At 32.3% G+C, this 14,062-nt stretch overlaps 3 protein-coding genes and 1 long non-coding RNA gene across 9 annotated transcripts; 2 read left to right on the top strand and 2 right to left on the bottom strand.

The window, feature by feature from the left end:
* Positions 1–1,740: 1,740 nt before the first annotated feature.
* LOC126851355 (NADH dehydrogenase [ubiquinone] 1 alpha subcomplex subunit 13) lies at positions 1,741–3,073 on the bottom strand. Its single transcript, XM_050595242.1, has 3 exons — positions 2,708–3,073; positions 2,423–2,573; positions 1,741–2,135 (listed from the first exon to the last, which is right to left on the bottom strand). The coding sequence occupies exons 1-3, from the start codon at positions 2,808–2,810 to the stop codon at positions 1,928–1,930; spliced, it is 462 nt and encodes a 153-aa protein (XP_050451199.1). The 5' UTR covers positions 2,811–3,073; the 3' UTR covers positions 1,741–1,927.
* A 591-nt stretch (positions 3,074–3,664) lies between these two features.
* Positions 3,665–8,323, top strand: LOC126849849 (centrosome-associated zinc finger protein CP190). Of its 4 annotated transcripts, none has more exons than XM_050592143.1 (5): positions 3,665–3,802; positions 4,846–5,042; positions 5,112–5,251; positions 5,324–5,572; positions 5,644–8,323. In XM_050592143.1, exons 2-5 carry the CDS (start codon positions 4,875–4,877, stop codon positions 7,670–7,672), a joined length of 2,586 nt encoding a protein of 861 aa, XP_050448100.1. In that variant the 5' UTR covers positions 3,665–3,802; positions 4,846–4,874; the 3' UTR covers positions 7,673–8,323. The 4 variants fall into 4 exon arrangements, with proteins under 4 accessions (XP_050448100.1, XP_050448126.1, XP_050448108.1 ...); XM_050592169.1 differs by having other exon boundaries at positions 3,716–3,802; positions 4,965–5,042; XM_050592151.1 differs by lacking the exon at positions 3,665–3,802 and adding an exon at positions 3,818–4,230.
* Positions 8,324–8,594: 271 nt separating this feature from the next.
* On the top strand, positions 8,595–10,594 carry LOC126851095 (zinc finger CCHC-type and RNA-binding motif-containing protein 1-like). Of its 3 annotated transcripts, XM_050594704.1 has the most exons (6): positions 8,610–8,626; positions 8,805–9,144; positions 9,230–9,341; positions 9,559–9,909; positions 10,078–10,194; positions 10,381–10,594. In XM_050594704.1, exons 2-6 carry the CDS (start codon positions 9,032–9,034, stop codon positions 10,441–10,443), a joined length of 756 nt encoding a protein of 251 aa, XP_050450661.1. In that variant the 5' UTR covers positions 8,610–8,626; positions 8,805–9,031; the 3' UTR covers positions 10,444–10,594. The 3 variants fall into 3 exon arrangements, with proteins under 3 accessions (XP_050450670.1, XP_050450653.1, XP_050450661.1); XM_050594696.1 differs by having other exon boundaries at positions 8,596–9,144; XM_050594713.1 differs by lacking the exon at positions 10,078–10,194 and having other exon boundaries at positions 8,595–9,144.
* Positions 10,595–11,870: 1,276 nt separating this feature from the next.
* LOC126851554 (uncharacterized) lies at positions 11,871–13,789 on the bottom strand. The gene is made up of 3 exons (XR_007687698.1): positions 13,644–13,789; positions 12,959–13,044; positions 11,871–11,951 (listed from the first exon to the last, which is right to left on the bottom strand). It is a non-coding gene; the product is annotated as an uncharacterized LOC126851554 (long non-coding RNA).
* Between the last annotated feature and the right edge of the window lie 273 nt (positions 13,790–14,062).

Genomic DNA, 14,062 nt, shown 5'->3' with positions numbered 1-14,062 from the left:
CAGATTGGCGGCAGAAATCAAGCAGATTCTGCAGCTTCTAGACATTTATATAAAATGGACATTTAAATGGATTTAAACATTTAAAGAATCCCAAGTAACAAAATGACAATAAATTTTGGTCACAAAATAACATAAATAGACATCCTAAATTAGGTCTCATGAAACCCAAAAATGATGTCAATAGCTGATATTATATCACATTCACGGGATGTCATTTTCTATTTTTTATATTAATAATATATAAATATAATATTAATGTAATAAATATAAGAAAATTTAAATAATTTAATTTATACAATTAATGATTTTATTTAATGAAATTTCTATTTTATATCATAAATAATAACTAAATAATTTTGCTTATTCGAACAAAAACTGTAGAATAAATGAAATCAGGCATTTATCTGCTTGATTTTTCAAAAATCAGTTCAAAATCTAAATTTTTCCTGTATGGGAATCGTATAAAAAATTGAACCGATAGAAATAAATATATATGTTGTTAGCCGTATTTTGCAGGCATCATATACGCTCATGACAAGAACTTCAATACGAGATATAGAAAGTGAATACTGCGTCCCATAGCGGTAAGCAAATAAACTACTGTTTCAATAAATTATTGCAGATTCTGCTCGATTTCTGCCAATTTGCTGTCAGATTGCGCGTGCGCAGATCTTGCTCGATTTTTGCTGCTAATCTGATATCATGTCATGTTAGCAGATCCTGCTCGATTTCTATTATTAATATGCCATCAAAATGCGTACGCGCAGACTTGCTCGGTTTCTGCCGCCAATCTGATATCAAATTGCATTGCGCAGATCCTGTTCAATTTTTGCTGCCAATCTGCTATAATAATTCTGTACAAATTCTGCTTGGTTTCTGTTACTGATCTGTTGTCAAATTATGTCAGTAGGTTTTGTAATATTTGTGCTGATGTTCTTTTATCATTATTTAATATAACAGATTTTGTATACAGTCTGTAGTCTTTCTGCTGACAAAAATTTGTAGCAGACGTTTGACAAAATCTGTTTGAACAGACTTAACTATCTGGGTTATTTTATTATACATTTTATATGTACATAATATACGTTTTATATATATATATATGTACATAAAAATTCTTCAATAATAATTTATTAGTGACGTCCCTATTACATACGAGAATAATAATAAAACATTACGCGCAAGTTAATAAAAAACTGCATTAATAAATTCATAATATTTCTACGCATTTTTGATCCACAATTATGAATCTAACACGGACATGAACCATCCGGCCGTTTTACCGTGCCATCAAAAAGTAGTTCCGTCGGTTCTAAAATGATTCCAGTTAGCGCTACTAGTATTAGAAAAGAAAAACGGCGGCGTAGTTTCTCTCTTTCTCTTTTTCACAGACCTCTCTATTTATGCACTTATATAACATTTCATGCATCTATAGCTTATAAAATTTGAGAAATAAAATGTAAAATTAGGCACAATTCAACTGTATATATTCATAAGTAATTAAAAAAATAAGTATAAAGTAAAAATAAAAGGATATATATAATTAAATGATTAAAATTATATATAAACATTTAATTTATTATTTATTATATTATTATAAAAAGCTTAAAGAGAAAAAAAAACATAAAATAAAAAGTACATATATTTTATTAAGCTTAAATCATTTTATCTTTAAGTTACTGAAACGAACACTAAAAATTGATAAAAGAGAATATAAAAAAAAATATTTGTATACAAGAATTACAGAATGATTTTCTTTTATTTTGCAGATATTTAAAATGTTACTCATAATAATTTACAACTCACGATATAATTACACTTCTTGTTATTATTAACATACTACGTATGCAGGTTTGTTGGGTTTATAATTTTTAATAAGCCACAACTGGCCAGAACCTGCATGAACCAATAATATTAACGATACTTTTTATGTCATCAAATGACGACAAGAACGTTTAGAAACATCTTCCGGATCAGCATGTCCAAAATGTTCCCAAAACAGAGGTTCCCTAAACTGATTTTCATCATCCAGAAAGTATATTGGCTCTCCGTAATATGTACCAACTTCCCATCCTTCGACATTCTTCATTAATTCTGCTTCCTCATCTCGATTGCGTCTCATTTGTCTCAAAACACTATATAAAAAAAGAGAAATGATTAAAGTATCAAAGAATTCATGGTCATCTAATTAAAATATCTCATTCAGTTCCGTTAACGATATTGCATTGAATCAAAAGTGCACATGGGTTCATATTCATAATTCACATTCTTATACATTTTTAAGATCATTTTAATCATGATCTCAGATCATCTTAAGATTCTATGTAGCTAATGAAATAGCCATATGACATTTTCAGACCTTATTTAAGAGAATCTTAAATATAAAAATGGCTTATGAATGCACAGGCTATGGTATCCTTACGCTCTATCTCGTTCCGCTATCAGTGCCGGCCATATAGCCAGACGTGCGCTTCTCATCTCAATCTGATTCCGTTTAACTACCTTGTAATTCAGATAATGGGTGTAGGCTCCGATAACCGTGGTGGCAAAAAAAATCGCCAATGTACTCCTCGCTGCAATGTTGCAATGAAAACATTATTACATAACGTTATAGGCCACTGTTCAGCCTGTTTAAGTACCGATAAACAAAATTGTATTAAAAATACAAAGTTTTGTATTAATAGCTGATAAATCTGTTGTGCTTTACCTCCGAGAATGGTGCGAATTTTAACCCGATCCGTTTGGATAGGATCATAGCCTCCTTTCGGTGGTAAATCCTGCATCCTTTTACTCGTCGTGGCTACGTCCATCCTGTGTCAGTATTTTCTCCTGCGGTGTTACTCGAATTAGAACATTACTTAATTATCTCTTACACATGAAAGAACCTCAAAAATATTCGTCCATCAAACGTAACGTGTCACACTTATTGTTACTCGCTTTCTCGTAGTACTCGTAGTAAAGCAAATTACAATTTGTAACAATACGATACTAATCGTAGTATATGTGTATATATATATATACTTAATACATAGTGTTGATACACATTGAAATAATGGATGCCGCCTAAAGAATGCGATAGACAATTATAAAGTTTTCCTATCGAAAAACGGCGAAAAGTGCGATTAAAAATGATTTATCAAATTTGTGGCACAATCGATTCTATTCATTCCTCTTTATCAATCAACATATAAAATAAAAATTTGGCATATTTGGACAGTGTTTAGAATTTGATTGATTTACTAAAGTCCTGTCGAAATGACGTAAAAATAATTCAAAGATATTTCGACAGATCTTAGATCGATTTTAATAGATTTAAATAGATTTTAATCGTCTTCTACATCGTTTAAATAAAGTCCACAATATGGACAAATCAAGAAATGTATCTTCGATTTAAGATCTCAATAAAGTCTAATTCTCATAAATATTTATTTAATTTGTATGTAATCGATTATTAATTTTATCAGATCATTATTTTATATTGACATTTTCGAGGCACATTTAGAATTCAGAGAGACGTATATAAATGTTTAAAATATCAATGCTTCGAGTTGAATACAAAATTCGAAGATCGCTTCCAATCGGAAAGTTCGTGACCAATCAAACATCTCGAAACGTTCGCGACGCCACATGAAATGTGCGCTCTTGTCAAACCGATAGCTTCATGCTCGCAGTGATAGCGAACGCGAACAGCTCCATCTGTGAGTCACGACACATAATGGGATGCCTTGCTGTTGATTGCATACTGAGAAAATTCGTAAGAGATGGTGCTGAACGGGAAATATTGAGGGTCTGCTGCGAATAGGTATGCGACTTGTAAATGCAATACGAGTATTTTCGATTCGCGTATATACGCGCACGAAGCGGATCTGGTCGCGGAGCCGGATAACGCTGGCCGCGGACGACTTGAAGAGGACGCCGTCAAGGCGACTAGCGTCTTCGGGTCGTTGGGAGGATGTGGCACGCGATTAGAATGTCGTTCTCCCCGGAGATCAAGTCGCCCGCGTTCTCGATCCTTTCGATATCCTCGCCTCTTTCTTTGCTAAATCGTGTGCCTTGATACGAGAAATGCAGGAAAGATACGCCGCGTTTTTTCTTGTTTTTTAATTTCCGTGTGAAACATGCGCACGTTGATATATTATGTGGAGTATCATAAAGCGCGGGCGAAATATGCTAGTCACATAATGCGGCCCTTACTGTCCTTGATCGAATGAGGACGAATCGGCCTGTCGTGTACGATGATAGAATTTTTTCAAGCTATTTTGCGTTTCCTTAGATTGAGGAGATTAGGCTTATTGTTGTGCTCACACACTCACACTCACATACATATATATCATTTATAAAATCGTACGTCAAAATTATATGTTATTCTACTTTTTTTCCGATTTTGACAACGTATTCATGTAATAGTAGATCATAATTATTGTAATTATCATAATTATAGTATCGAAAAAATGCAATTATTTGTAATGTAATTATTTTATCCAATTATCATATTGTGATATTTTACTCATATTAATGTATATAATATATGTAATATATATACACAAATGCATTTTATAAATCTACATATAATTTAATATTTGTAAAATAAAGCATAAAAATTATAACTAAAATAATTAATAATTGACATAAATTACTTATCCAGATCACAATTCTTTAGTTTATTAGATAGTATGTTATATGAAAGATTACAAAGTTTTTCAATAATTTATTTATTCTGTATAATATAATATAAATTGTATAATAATCAAGAAAGTACAAAAAAAATAGTTTTATTCAGTAATGTTTGGATAATTGTCTAATATTTGTATCCAATTATTATGTAATTTTTATTATGTCAATTAGGTTGTAATATTTTTATCAAATTCTTCATAATGGAGTCGGGAATAATTCAAGAAAAATCACCCCCTTCGCGTGGGTTAAAGCAAGTCAAGGTGGATAATTGGGGATCATTTTTTCTTCAGCGAGTGCAGCAGCTTTACTCTGATGAACAATTTCTTGATCTTAAAATTAGATTTCCTACAAGTGATATTATTGTACAGGTATAAATAATATGAGTTGCTTATATATTGCTTATATAGTAACTATGAATACATAAATAATTCTTGCAGGCCCATCAACTTGTAGTGGCGACATGTACAGATTATTTTATGCAACTTGAACAGCAGCAGAGAGAAAAGAATGAAAACTTTAATGGTATAATTACTATGCCTTCAGACATGCCTTACGAGTGTGTTAAATCTATTATAAGGTGTGTATACCTAAATATTCATTGTTGAAGCTTTCTTATCGATTTTATATATATGATTCCATTTATGTATAGCTTTATGTATACTGGACAATTGGAATACTGGACGTCGGAGCAGCATGCTTTGTACCGTACGGCGCAAAAAATGAATATGACAGTGCTAACAAAATTGCTTGATGCTCAATTCAATACTAGTAATTTACAGGCCGAAACGGCAAAGACATCTCCGCGATCAGCGATAACCAGCACGAAATCAACTCCAATAACAAAACCGGTTATTAACTCTATGTCAACCTTATCTGGTCAGCCGTTGCCAGGCAGAAAGTATGTATTCAAAGCACAATTTTATCTATAATAATATAAATAATATAAATAATTCTTCATTATTATTAAAGACTTCCAATTTGGAAGAGAAAACTGGATGAATCTCCATCTATACCTGCAATGAATTACGAAGTACGAACATTCCACGGCACATCCTCGATGCACAAACCTCAGGAGGCAACACCTGGTCCATCCAGATTCGATTTTCCGGAAGCAGATGATATTGCTCTTGGAGTGTTTTCGTCGTTCGACGACATTACGTACAATACAAAGCCTATTGTCCAAGCATCGGATGTGTATAAAAAAGGAAACGCTTCTCGTAAACGTTCCCCAGACAGGGATAGTAAAAATGACACAACTGAAGACGAGGAAGAAGAAAGTCAGGGGAATGAGAAAAATTCCAGAGATGCGAATTCAGATGATGATTGGAGTATATCGAAGAGTTTCCAGACATCTTCGGAAGGACAGTCCAAACGAGTGCGTTTTGATCTGGAAGAGAAGGAAAATGTAGAAAAACCTAAGTCGAATCTTCGCTCGAGCACCGATGATTCCATTAACAATCACGCAAAGATCATTAGAGAAGTATTAAAGAAGTATCCGCACTTAGTGAAGAACAATAAGAATATTCGATTGAAGATCATGCAGAAGGAAACAAAATCCTCCGATAGCAATGCCGCATGCAAAACAAAAGTATCTTACGTGGTTCTGAAATCCGATCACCTATTGTCCAATAATGGCGATGAGAACGATTCCAAATGCAACGGCAATATCGATGGCGAGACGGGTCCCTGGAAATGCAACAAGTGCGACTTGGATGAAGAGTATACGAATTATTATATGTATAGAAGACACATGCAAGATGTGCACGAGGAGAAATTTGATCCGAGGGTTTGCGAACATTGCGGCTACAAAGCGACCAAGCGCAACATCCTGATGTATCATCTTTATACCAAGCACAACGTTCCACCGCCTAAGAGCATGTGCTTTCCGAAGTGCCAAGCCTGCTCATATGTCGCTCTCTCGGAGACTTTGCTGGTGCGTCATCAAATAAATCACAAACATCGACCTGCTACCAGACATCACTCTCTACCTTCTGAAGATATTCAATGTGGTCAGTGCAATCAGTCATTTAAGAGCATCATCGAACTTAACACACACGAATTAAATAGCGGGCATGGAGGTGTGGCAGATGGTAAGGAGACGAAGGGCCATCGTTGTCCATACTGTGGCAAAGTCTTCGTGCGCTTGACGAATTTGCAAATACATTTAGACTGCGCGCACAAGGAGTTACATAGAGATACGAGTGAATCCGCGCCGTCCACACCGACCATCTCACTGGAGCCATCATCCGAGGCAGAGGCTCTCAGCCACGTTGCCAGCGGTATAGCCGCTTCTCTTGGTGTTGGAGATGATACGGATACCACTGTAGACACGAGAGAGGCTGAAACTGTAACGATGGTAAAAACCACGAATGACGCTCAATACATCGTGCCAGACATGTTAGAGGACATAACTCATAATATTACTTATAACGAGCATGAGTTAGAGGGTCAAGATATGATTATGCTAGTAAATAACGATGAACATTATCAGCACGTCGAGAATGATCATCATCAGCAACCACAGCAATTAGATATCGCTGATAACGAGCAGATAGTGATGCAGGGTACAGACGATGGAATGATCGTATACATTCATGGCGTCGAGGAGACTGATCATCGATCTTATGAGAGTTATCAGCCTGCTGAAGTTACACAAGATGCCGAGGAAATAGTCGAGGAAGTAGTAGAAGAGGTCGAGGAAGTTATGGAGGAGATGCAGGAGGTGACTCAAGACATGTTAGAGGATTGCGCCGATAATCAGGTCGAGGAAGTGATACAATACGTCGAGGAGCAAACAGAGATAGTGGAATACGATGAAGAGCAATGTAGCGAACAGAGTAATAATAGTATGGATGATACTCAAGAATCCGTCATGATTATCGAGGAAGAGCACGTCGAGGGAGAAGATATGGAACAAATAACTGATAAACAGCGCAAGAAAATGCAAAGTTTCGCCACTGAATGGGACGAGGATAGCGCGGAAACGATGGAGTCATGAATATTGTAATGTTGAATATTATTTGCTTATGTAATATGTTATTAATTTTCATCATAGCTATATTCTCTAATTACATGTTTCAGTGAAGTCTTGTTTTAGACTTTATTCTGTGTAATGTTGATAGTGATCGGTGATATAACAAATGTAGTGTAGCCATGCTGACTTTGCAGTTTAGCAGTAAACCGACAAAATTAATCGCGTTTTATATTTACTAGCAGTAGGAAATACAATATGAATATTGAAGAAATTGTACTACGCTTGTATATGTAAATTCTATTGTTGCACCGACACATTGTATTTTTTTGAATTATTTTATTGAAACAAGCTTCTAACATATGAAGTAAAATATAATATATTTTGCAATGCAAAATGTAAAAGAACGAATGCATCTCGAATGTATAGCCCTTACATTTGTAAAAGCTCTACATAAGGATTTATAGCTTCTAAATCGAAAAAATTTCTTTTTTTTTTAATTATAAAAACATTTATATCTGCTTAAATATAGATCTTATAACAATATATGTTACACTTATTAGTTAAGAATATAGATTAATTTTATGAAAGTCCACAGTATATGTCAAAGCATATCGCTGACCAATCTCGTAAGTTAATACTGTTCTAGAGAATGAAAATATATCACATAGAAAATAATTTTTAAAATAAATGTTCCTTCCAAGCTCTGCCTCTTATAATACAATAAATGATGAACCCTAATTTTTATACAAGGCAAAGGCTTATTATATAATTGCAGATTATAAACATAAATAATTCTACATTTTAAAGTAAATTTTGCACAATCATATCATTATCATAGTATAAAAAATGTAGATAAATAAACATAAAATATCTGTATCGATCATTTAGTATACGAAATTTAGCTTTATATATATATATATATATGTATACATATTTTGACAAATATTTGATTCCATTCCCAACCTGTATAGGTTAAAGGTACCTTAAAGCCCGTATCAGCTACGCATTGAAAATTGAAGATTAAAAATTAAAGATTCGAATTTGACTAATTAGAATAAAAAGGAACTACAGATTTCTTTACCCTGATTAGTCAAATTTCAATCTTTGAGCTCAATCTTCGATTTCAATCCTCAATGCGAAGTCGTTTCTGCTACAGGCTTTATCCTTTACCTTCGTATTGTTAGAGCTGAAAGCAAATATCGGAGCAGTCCTAATTGGAAGTTGGAAGTGTGGTTGGAACGTTGAAAGTATTCTCTAAAAAAGGAAAAAACAAACTAAAAAGAAAAGTGAAACATTTTTTGGAATATTTTATTTGCACGAGATTAAGAGATTTGCTAATATTTTATGATGTAATTATAAAATAAGATAGAATTGAGAGGAAACATGAATGGTCATATTGCACCAAGCAAATCTACTGTTTATGTGTCAAATTTACCGTTTTCCTTAACCAACAATGATGTACATCAGCTGTTGGATGGTTATGGGAAAATTGTCAAGTGAGTAATAATTATAACTATAAAGTGTCTTGTAAATTATGGTCTGAATGCGCGTTAATTAATTTGTCGTCGTTAATATTTTCAGAGTAACGATATTGAAAGACAAGGTAACGCGACGTAGCCGTGGTGTCGCCTTTGTGTTATTTCTTAAAACGGAAGATGCTATATCCTGCGCGAAAGCCCTAAATAACAAAGAGGTAAAGATTTAAATTTTTGCTATTTATGCTTGACCATTTAATACTGCATTCATCTTTTCTTATTTTATATGATCATTTTTATAATTATCATTTATTTGATCGCTTATCTAACACATTAGAGAATCAAATTATGACTAACTTTTACATCAATCATTTACATATTATTAATTTTATCCTTTAATTATATCCTTTATCTTTTTTCTCTCAATTATATTAGATACTCGGTCGTACTGTGAAAAGTTCCATTGCAGTTGACAATGGTCGCAGCACTGAATTTATACGTCGCAGAGATTATCCGGATAAATCCCAGTGCTACGAATGTGGAAAAGAAGGACATTTATCCTATTGCTGCAGCAACAATGTGTTAGGTCCCAGAAAACTACCACCAAAAAGAATCAGGGTACGAAAAAAGAATATGAAGCAAGAGAAATGTGATACAAGTTACCTCGATACTGATGATAGTGATGAAGCAACGAGAAGACCAAAGCGAAACACTTATGACATCGACGATGTCGATGACGATACAGAAGAAGAGCCTGAAACACTAAGCACTGTCATTGCATTTGAGGTATGAAATTATAATATTTAAATACTAAGCATTGTCATTGCATTTGAGGTATGAAACTATAATATTTAAATCTTTAATTAAAAACTGAAAAAAATCTTAAATGAGAAAAAGAGAAAATCTTATAGAATAAAAAGTTAACATTTTCATTGATATGTTATTTGATTTCAGCAAAGACTTTTTGAATTGGAACATAGTCAAACAACAGACAAATGTAATAAAAAAGAAAATTTGTCTGTACCAAAAAAACGTTATAAAAAGCATCACTATTTTAGCGACGAAGAATATGTCAGTGAATAATATATGAATCAATAATGTATAATATTAAAAATATAAATAATCAAAGCAATTATTGTAAATTATTATAAATAATATTTATTAAGGCTTAGAAAATTACATATTTATTTATTAGTTATAATTTAATTCAAACTCATACTGTTTAAGCAATACTAAAGTTTCTTTTATTGTTTCCAGATTATCTGCTACGGATTCGAACGCGATCATATCAGAGAGAAGCCTGAAGATGCGAATTCATGAGAACGCTTGTTTAGCGTTGTATGTGGTCACGTGACCGACTTGACGCTAGCCGCGCTAGCGTCAAGAAAGAAATTGGATTTTCTCAATTTCAGCGTCAAGCGTCAAGCCAGTATTGACGCTATAAAGTGACTCTTTTCATGCGTTTTTCACAATATAGCGTCAATTTTAATGATATGACTATTTTGGCGCTAAAAATCGAACGACAGTATGAAAAGGCACCTTCAGGCTTCTCTCTGCTGCTGTCCATATCGGAACGTTATTGCCAGTACTGGCAATACTCGAAGTATATAATGGAACGCACCTTCGGTATTCACTGGCAGTACTGGCAGCACTTTCAAGTCCGTTCCGATATATGCAGCAGTAAATTTTTATTTATATTATTTTGTCATCACTTAAGGTACCTTTTCATGCGTCGCTCATCGTTCGTTTTCAACGATAAAAAAATCACGTGACTGGATTGTCGCTAGCGATTGAGCATGAAGAGGGTTCCAGCCAATTCCAGCGACGCGATTTTAGAACCGGAGCAGTAGAAAGAAAAATTCGTCAATAATAAATATAAGTAATGTCACAAAGAAATATTTTTAATTATAATTGGATGACAGAGTGTGCAAAAATTATAAATGAAAATATGAAAGAAAAGAGAAAAAAATTAGCCGTAGCTGCAGTTCTTTATTATTTATAAAAGAAAAAAAACGACATTACAAGAGAAAATTTTTGGATTAACACATTATTTCAAATGAGAGATAAATGCGGATTTTGTAATGCAATTTTACTGCAACCTACAGTTTCACAACAAATAAGTACATTTAGAAACTACTTTTGTATGAATTCAACTTGAAGAATTTTATTATATAAAGTAGCATCTCTGATTTCAAAAGAAACATTATGTCGAGAACCAATATCTGCTAATGAAAGATTATGTATGACATTAAGATAAGTAAAAAGACACAAAAAATTAAAATCAAGTTATGTTATATATATTTAAAATATTTATTATAAAAATATTTTTTATAGATTTCTTGCTTTTGGTGATTCAATGACTTCTATGAGCTATCAATATCTCCTTGGGTTAACCACAATTAGTAATATTATTTCAGAAACTTGCGATGCATTGTGATCTGTTCTTTCTAAAGATGTTCTCCCGTATCCTTTTACAAAAGAAAAATGGTTAAATATTTCTGAAGAGTTTGAAAACTTATGGAATTTAAATCATTGCATAGAAGTTATTGATGATAAACATATTGTTATTCAAATAAGTTACTGAACAATTTCTAACGTTACTGAAAAAAAAAATTAAACAAATTTACTTTTTGAAACTACAGCTTATTATATGCTTTTCAATGTCCTGAAAATGCAGGTTCATCATATTTTAATTATAAAAATAGTCATAGTTTTGTTTTGCTTGCGATTTACAATGCTAAATATATTTTTACTTTTGTGGATATTGGAGCCTACGGATGTCGCAATGACGGTGGAATATTCAGAGATTCTCTTCTTGGTCAAAAATTCTGAAATAATGAAATGAACATACCAGATCCAGAACTATTTTACTTTAAAGGAGACTCAATGCCTTACATGCTAATTGGAGATGAAGCTTTTCCTCTTACTGAATATCTAATGAGATCTTTTTTAGGAAAACAAAACTTGAACCAAGAGAAAATTATTCACAATTATCGCCTTAGTTGAATAATGAGAATCATTGAAAATATTTTTGGCATTTTATTAAGTCAATGGAGGATTTTAAGAAAACCAATAAATTGTTCAGTTGAAATAAAAATAGTACAAGCCATTGTATGTCTACATAATTATATTTGAACGCAAGATATTGGACTCAATGAATATGTTACTGATTGATTAAGATGGTCCTGATGGATTAGTAGAATGTTCTTGAAGAAGAAATGTAGATAATAATTCTGCTTTTCAAGAAATAAGAAGATGTGGGACAAATAACATTTCTCGTAGCTGTAAAAATTCGAAATAATTTTTGTAAATATTTTAACAGCAAAGGAGCTATATCTTGGCAATATAAACACTGCTGATCTACTACTTGTCATAAATCATAAATTTAATTATATTATATATATTAACATTTAAACATTATATATATTAAACATACATATTATAAACTATATTATTATATTATTAATCATTTGTAAAAAAAAGAAAATATAAACATTAAAAAAAAAAATTGAACATTAAAAAAAAGAAATGTGTCAATATTTTATGAATTATCTTTTAGCATTTCATAAGATTGTTGCAAATATCGTTGCATCCATTCATCTTGTTTCTCTAGTGATAATCTTCTTAAATTATAACTTTAACCAAATAACTTTAAGAATGCAGCTATGTGATCTTCTTCAGGAGATGGAAGAACAACATTAGGAAGTGGTTGATATAACGTGTTTGCTGTACGTTCCAAATGATTGTCGTGATTTGATTTTTTCTTTCTTACATAATCATCTTAAAAAAATAATAAAAAATTTTAATTTAAAAATAATATATGATAATTATATACTTCCTGATATGCTCGTATCTTGACTGTCTTCATTATTCTCGCAAACATTGCTGCTGCTCTCTCCATCACTAATATTGGAAATAGCACTACAAATATATATATATATATATATACAAACATACAGGGTGTCCTATAATTCGCGGATCACCCGTTGTGTGCATATAAAGGATGTCAAAGTGAGTAGAAAAATACTTTACTATTTTACGATTTTCCTAATAATTATTGAGATATTCATTAAAAAAGATCGGCCAATCCATGCCTTATACAAGCGCGCGACGAGAAGAGACGTCCTACTGTAATGCGATATTAGGCGCGGTGAAACAATGAGAGGAGTGCTCTACATGCTCGTACGTAGCCTTCACAGAGCGTCCTTCCCACCGCTTCGCCGCGCATCTAGTATCACATTACAGTAGGACGTTTCTTCTCATCGTGCGCTTGTATAAGGCGCGAATTGGCCGATCTTTTTTAATGAATATCTCAATAATTATTAGAAAAATCGTAAAATGATAAAAGACTTTCCTACTCACTTTGACATCCTTTATATGCACATGACGGGTGATCCGCGAATTATGAGACACCCTGATATATATACTATATATATATATATATATATATATATATATAATGTATTATTTTCAAAAATCAATATAAAATAATTTTCAGTATATAAATAATAATTATATACTTTTTTTGCAGACAGGAATCTCGAAAGAAATCCATAACTTGATAATGTTTCCATTTATTTACGTTGCCTTTAGAAGTAATCTACTTGCTAATTTCTCTGCATTTATAAGTCTTTTATAGATCATGAAGACTTAAATTTAGTTCTGCAACCAGCTGCGATTAATTTGCCTGAAAAAATTTTCTGTTTTAATATATTTTTTTATTATAAATTTTTAACTATTTATATTACCATTTAAGGCCTTAGAAACTTTTTTTCAACAAAATTTTTGTTATTTAGTTATTCCTTATTTCAACAAGAGGTAATTTAAAGTTCCATAAAGGTTCTCTGTATTGAACCTATTATTAATATTTCTTCCTCTTCAGGTGATAATCATCCTTTTGCATTTTTTTGGTTTGTATTTTTATTATTAATGGTGTTAT

Source organism: Cataglyphis hispanica, chromosome 1 (genome assembly GCF_021464435.1).
Source record: "Cataglyphis hispanica isolate Lineage 1 chromosome 1, ULB_Chis1_1.0, whole genome shotgun sequence".
In the NCBI taxonomy this organism is placed as follows: Eukaryota; Metazoa; Arthropoda; class Insecta; order Hymenoptera; family Formicidae; genus Cataglyphis; species Cataglyphis hispanica.
Note: the sequence above shows the minus strand (reverse complement) of the source record. Positions and strands in the feature narration are given on the sequence as shown.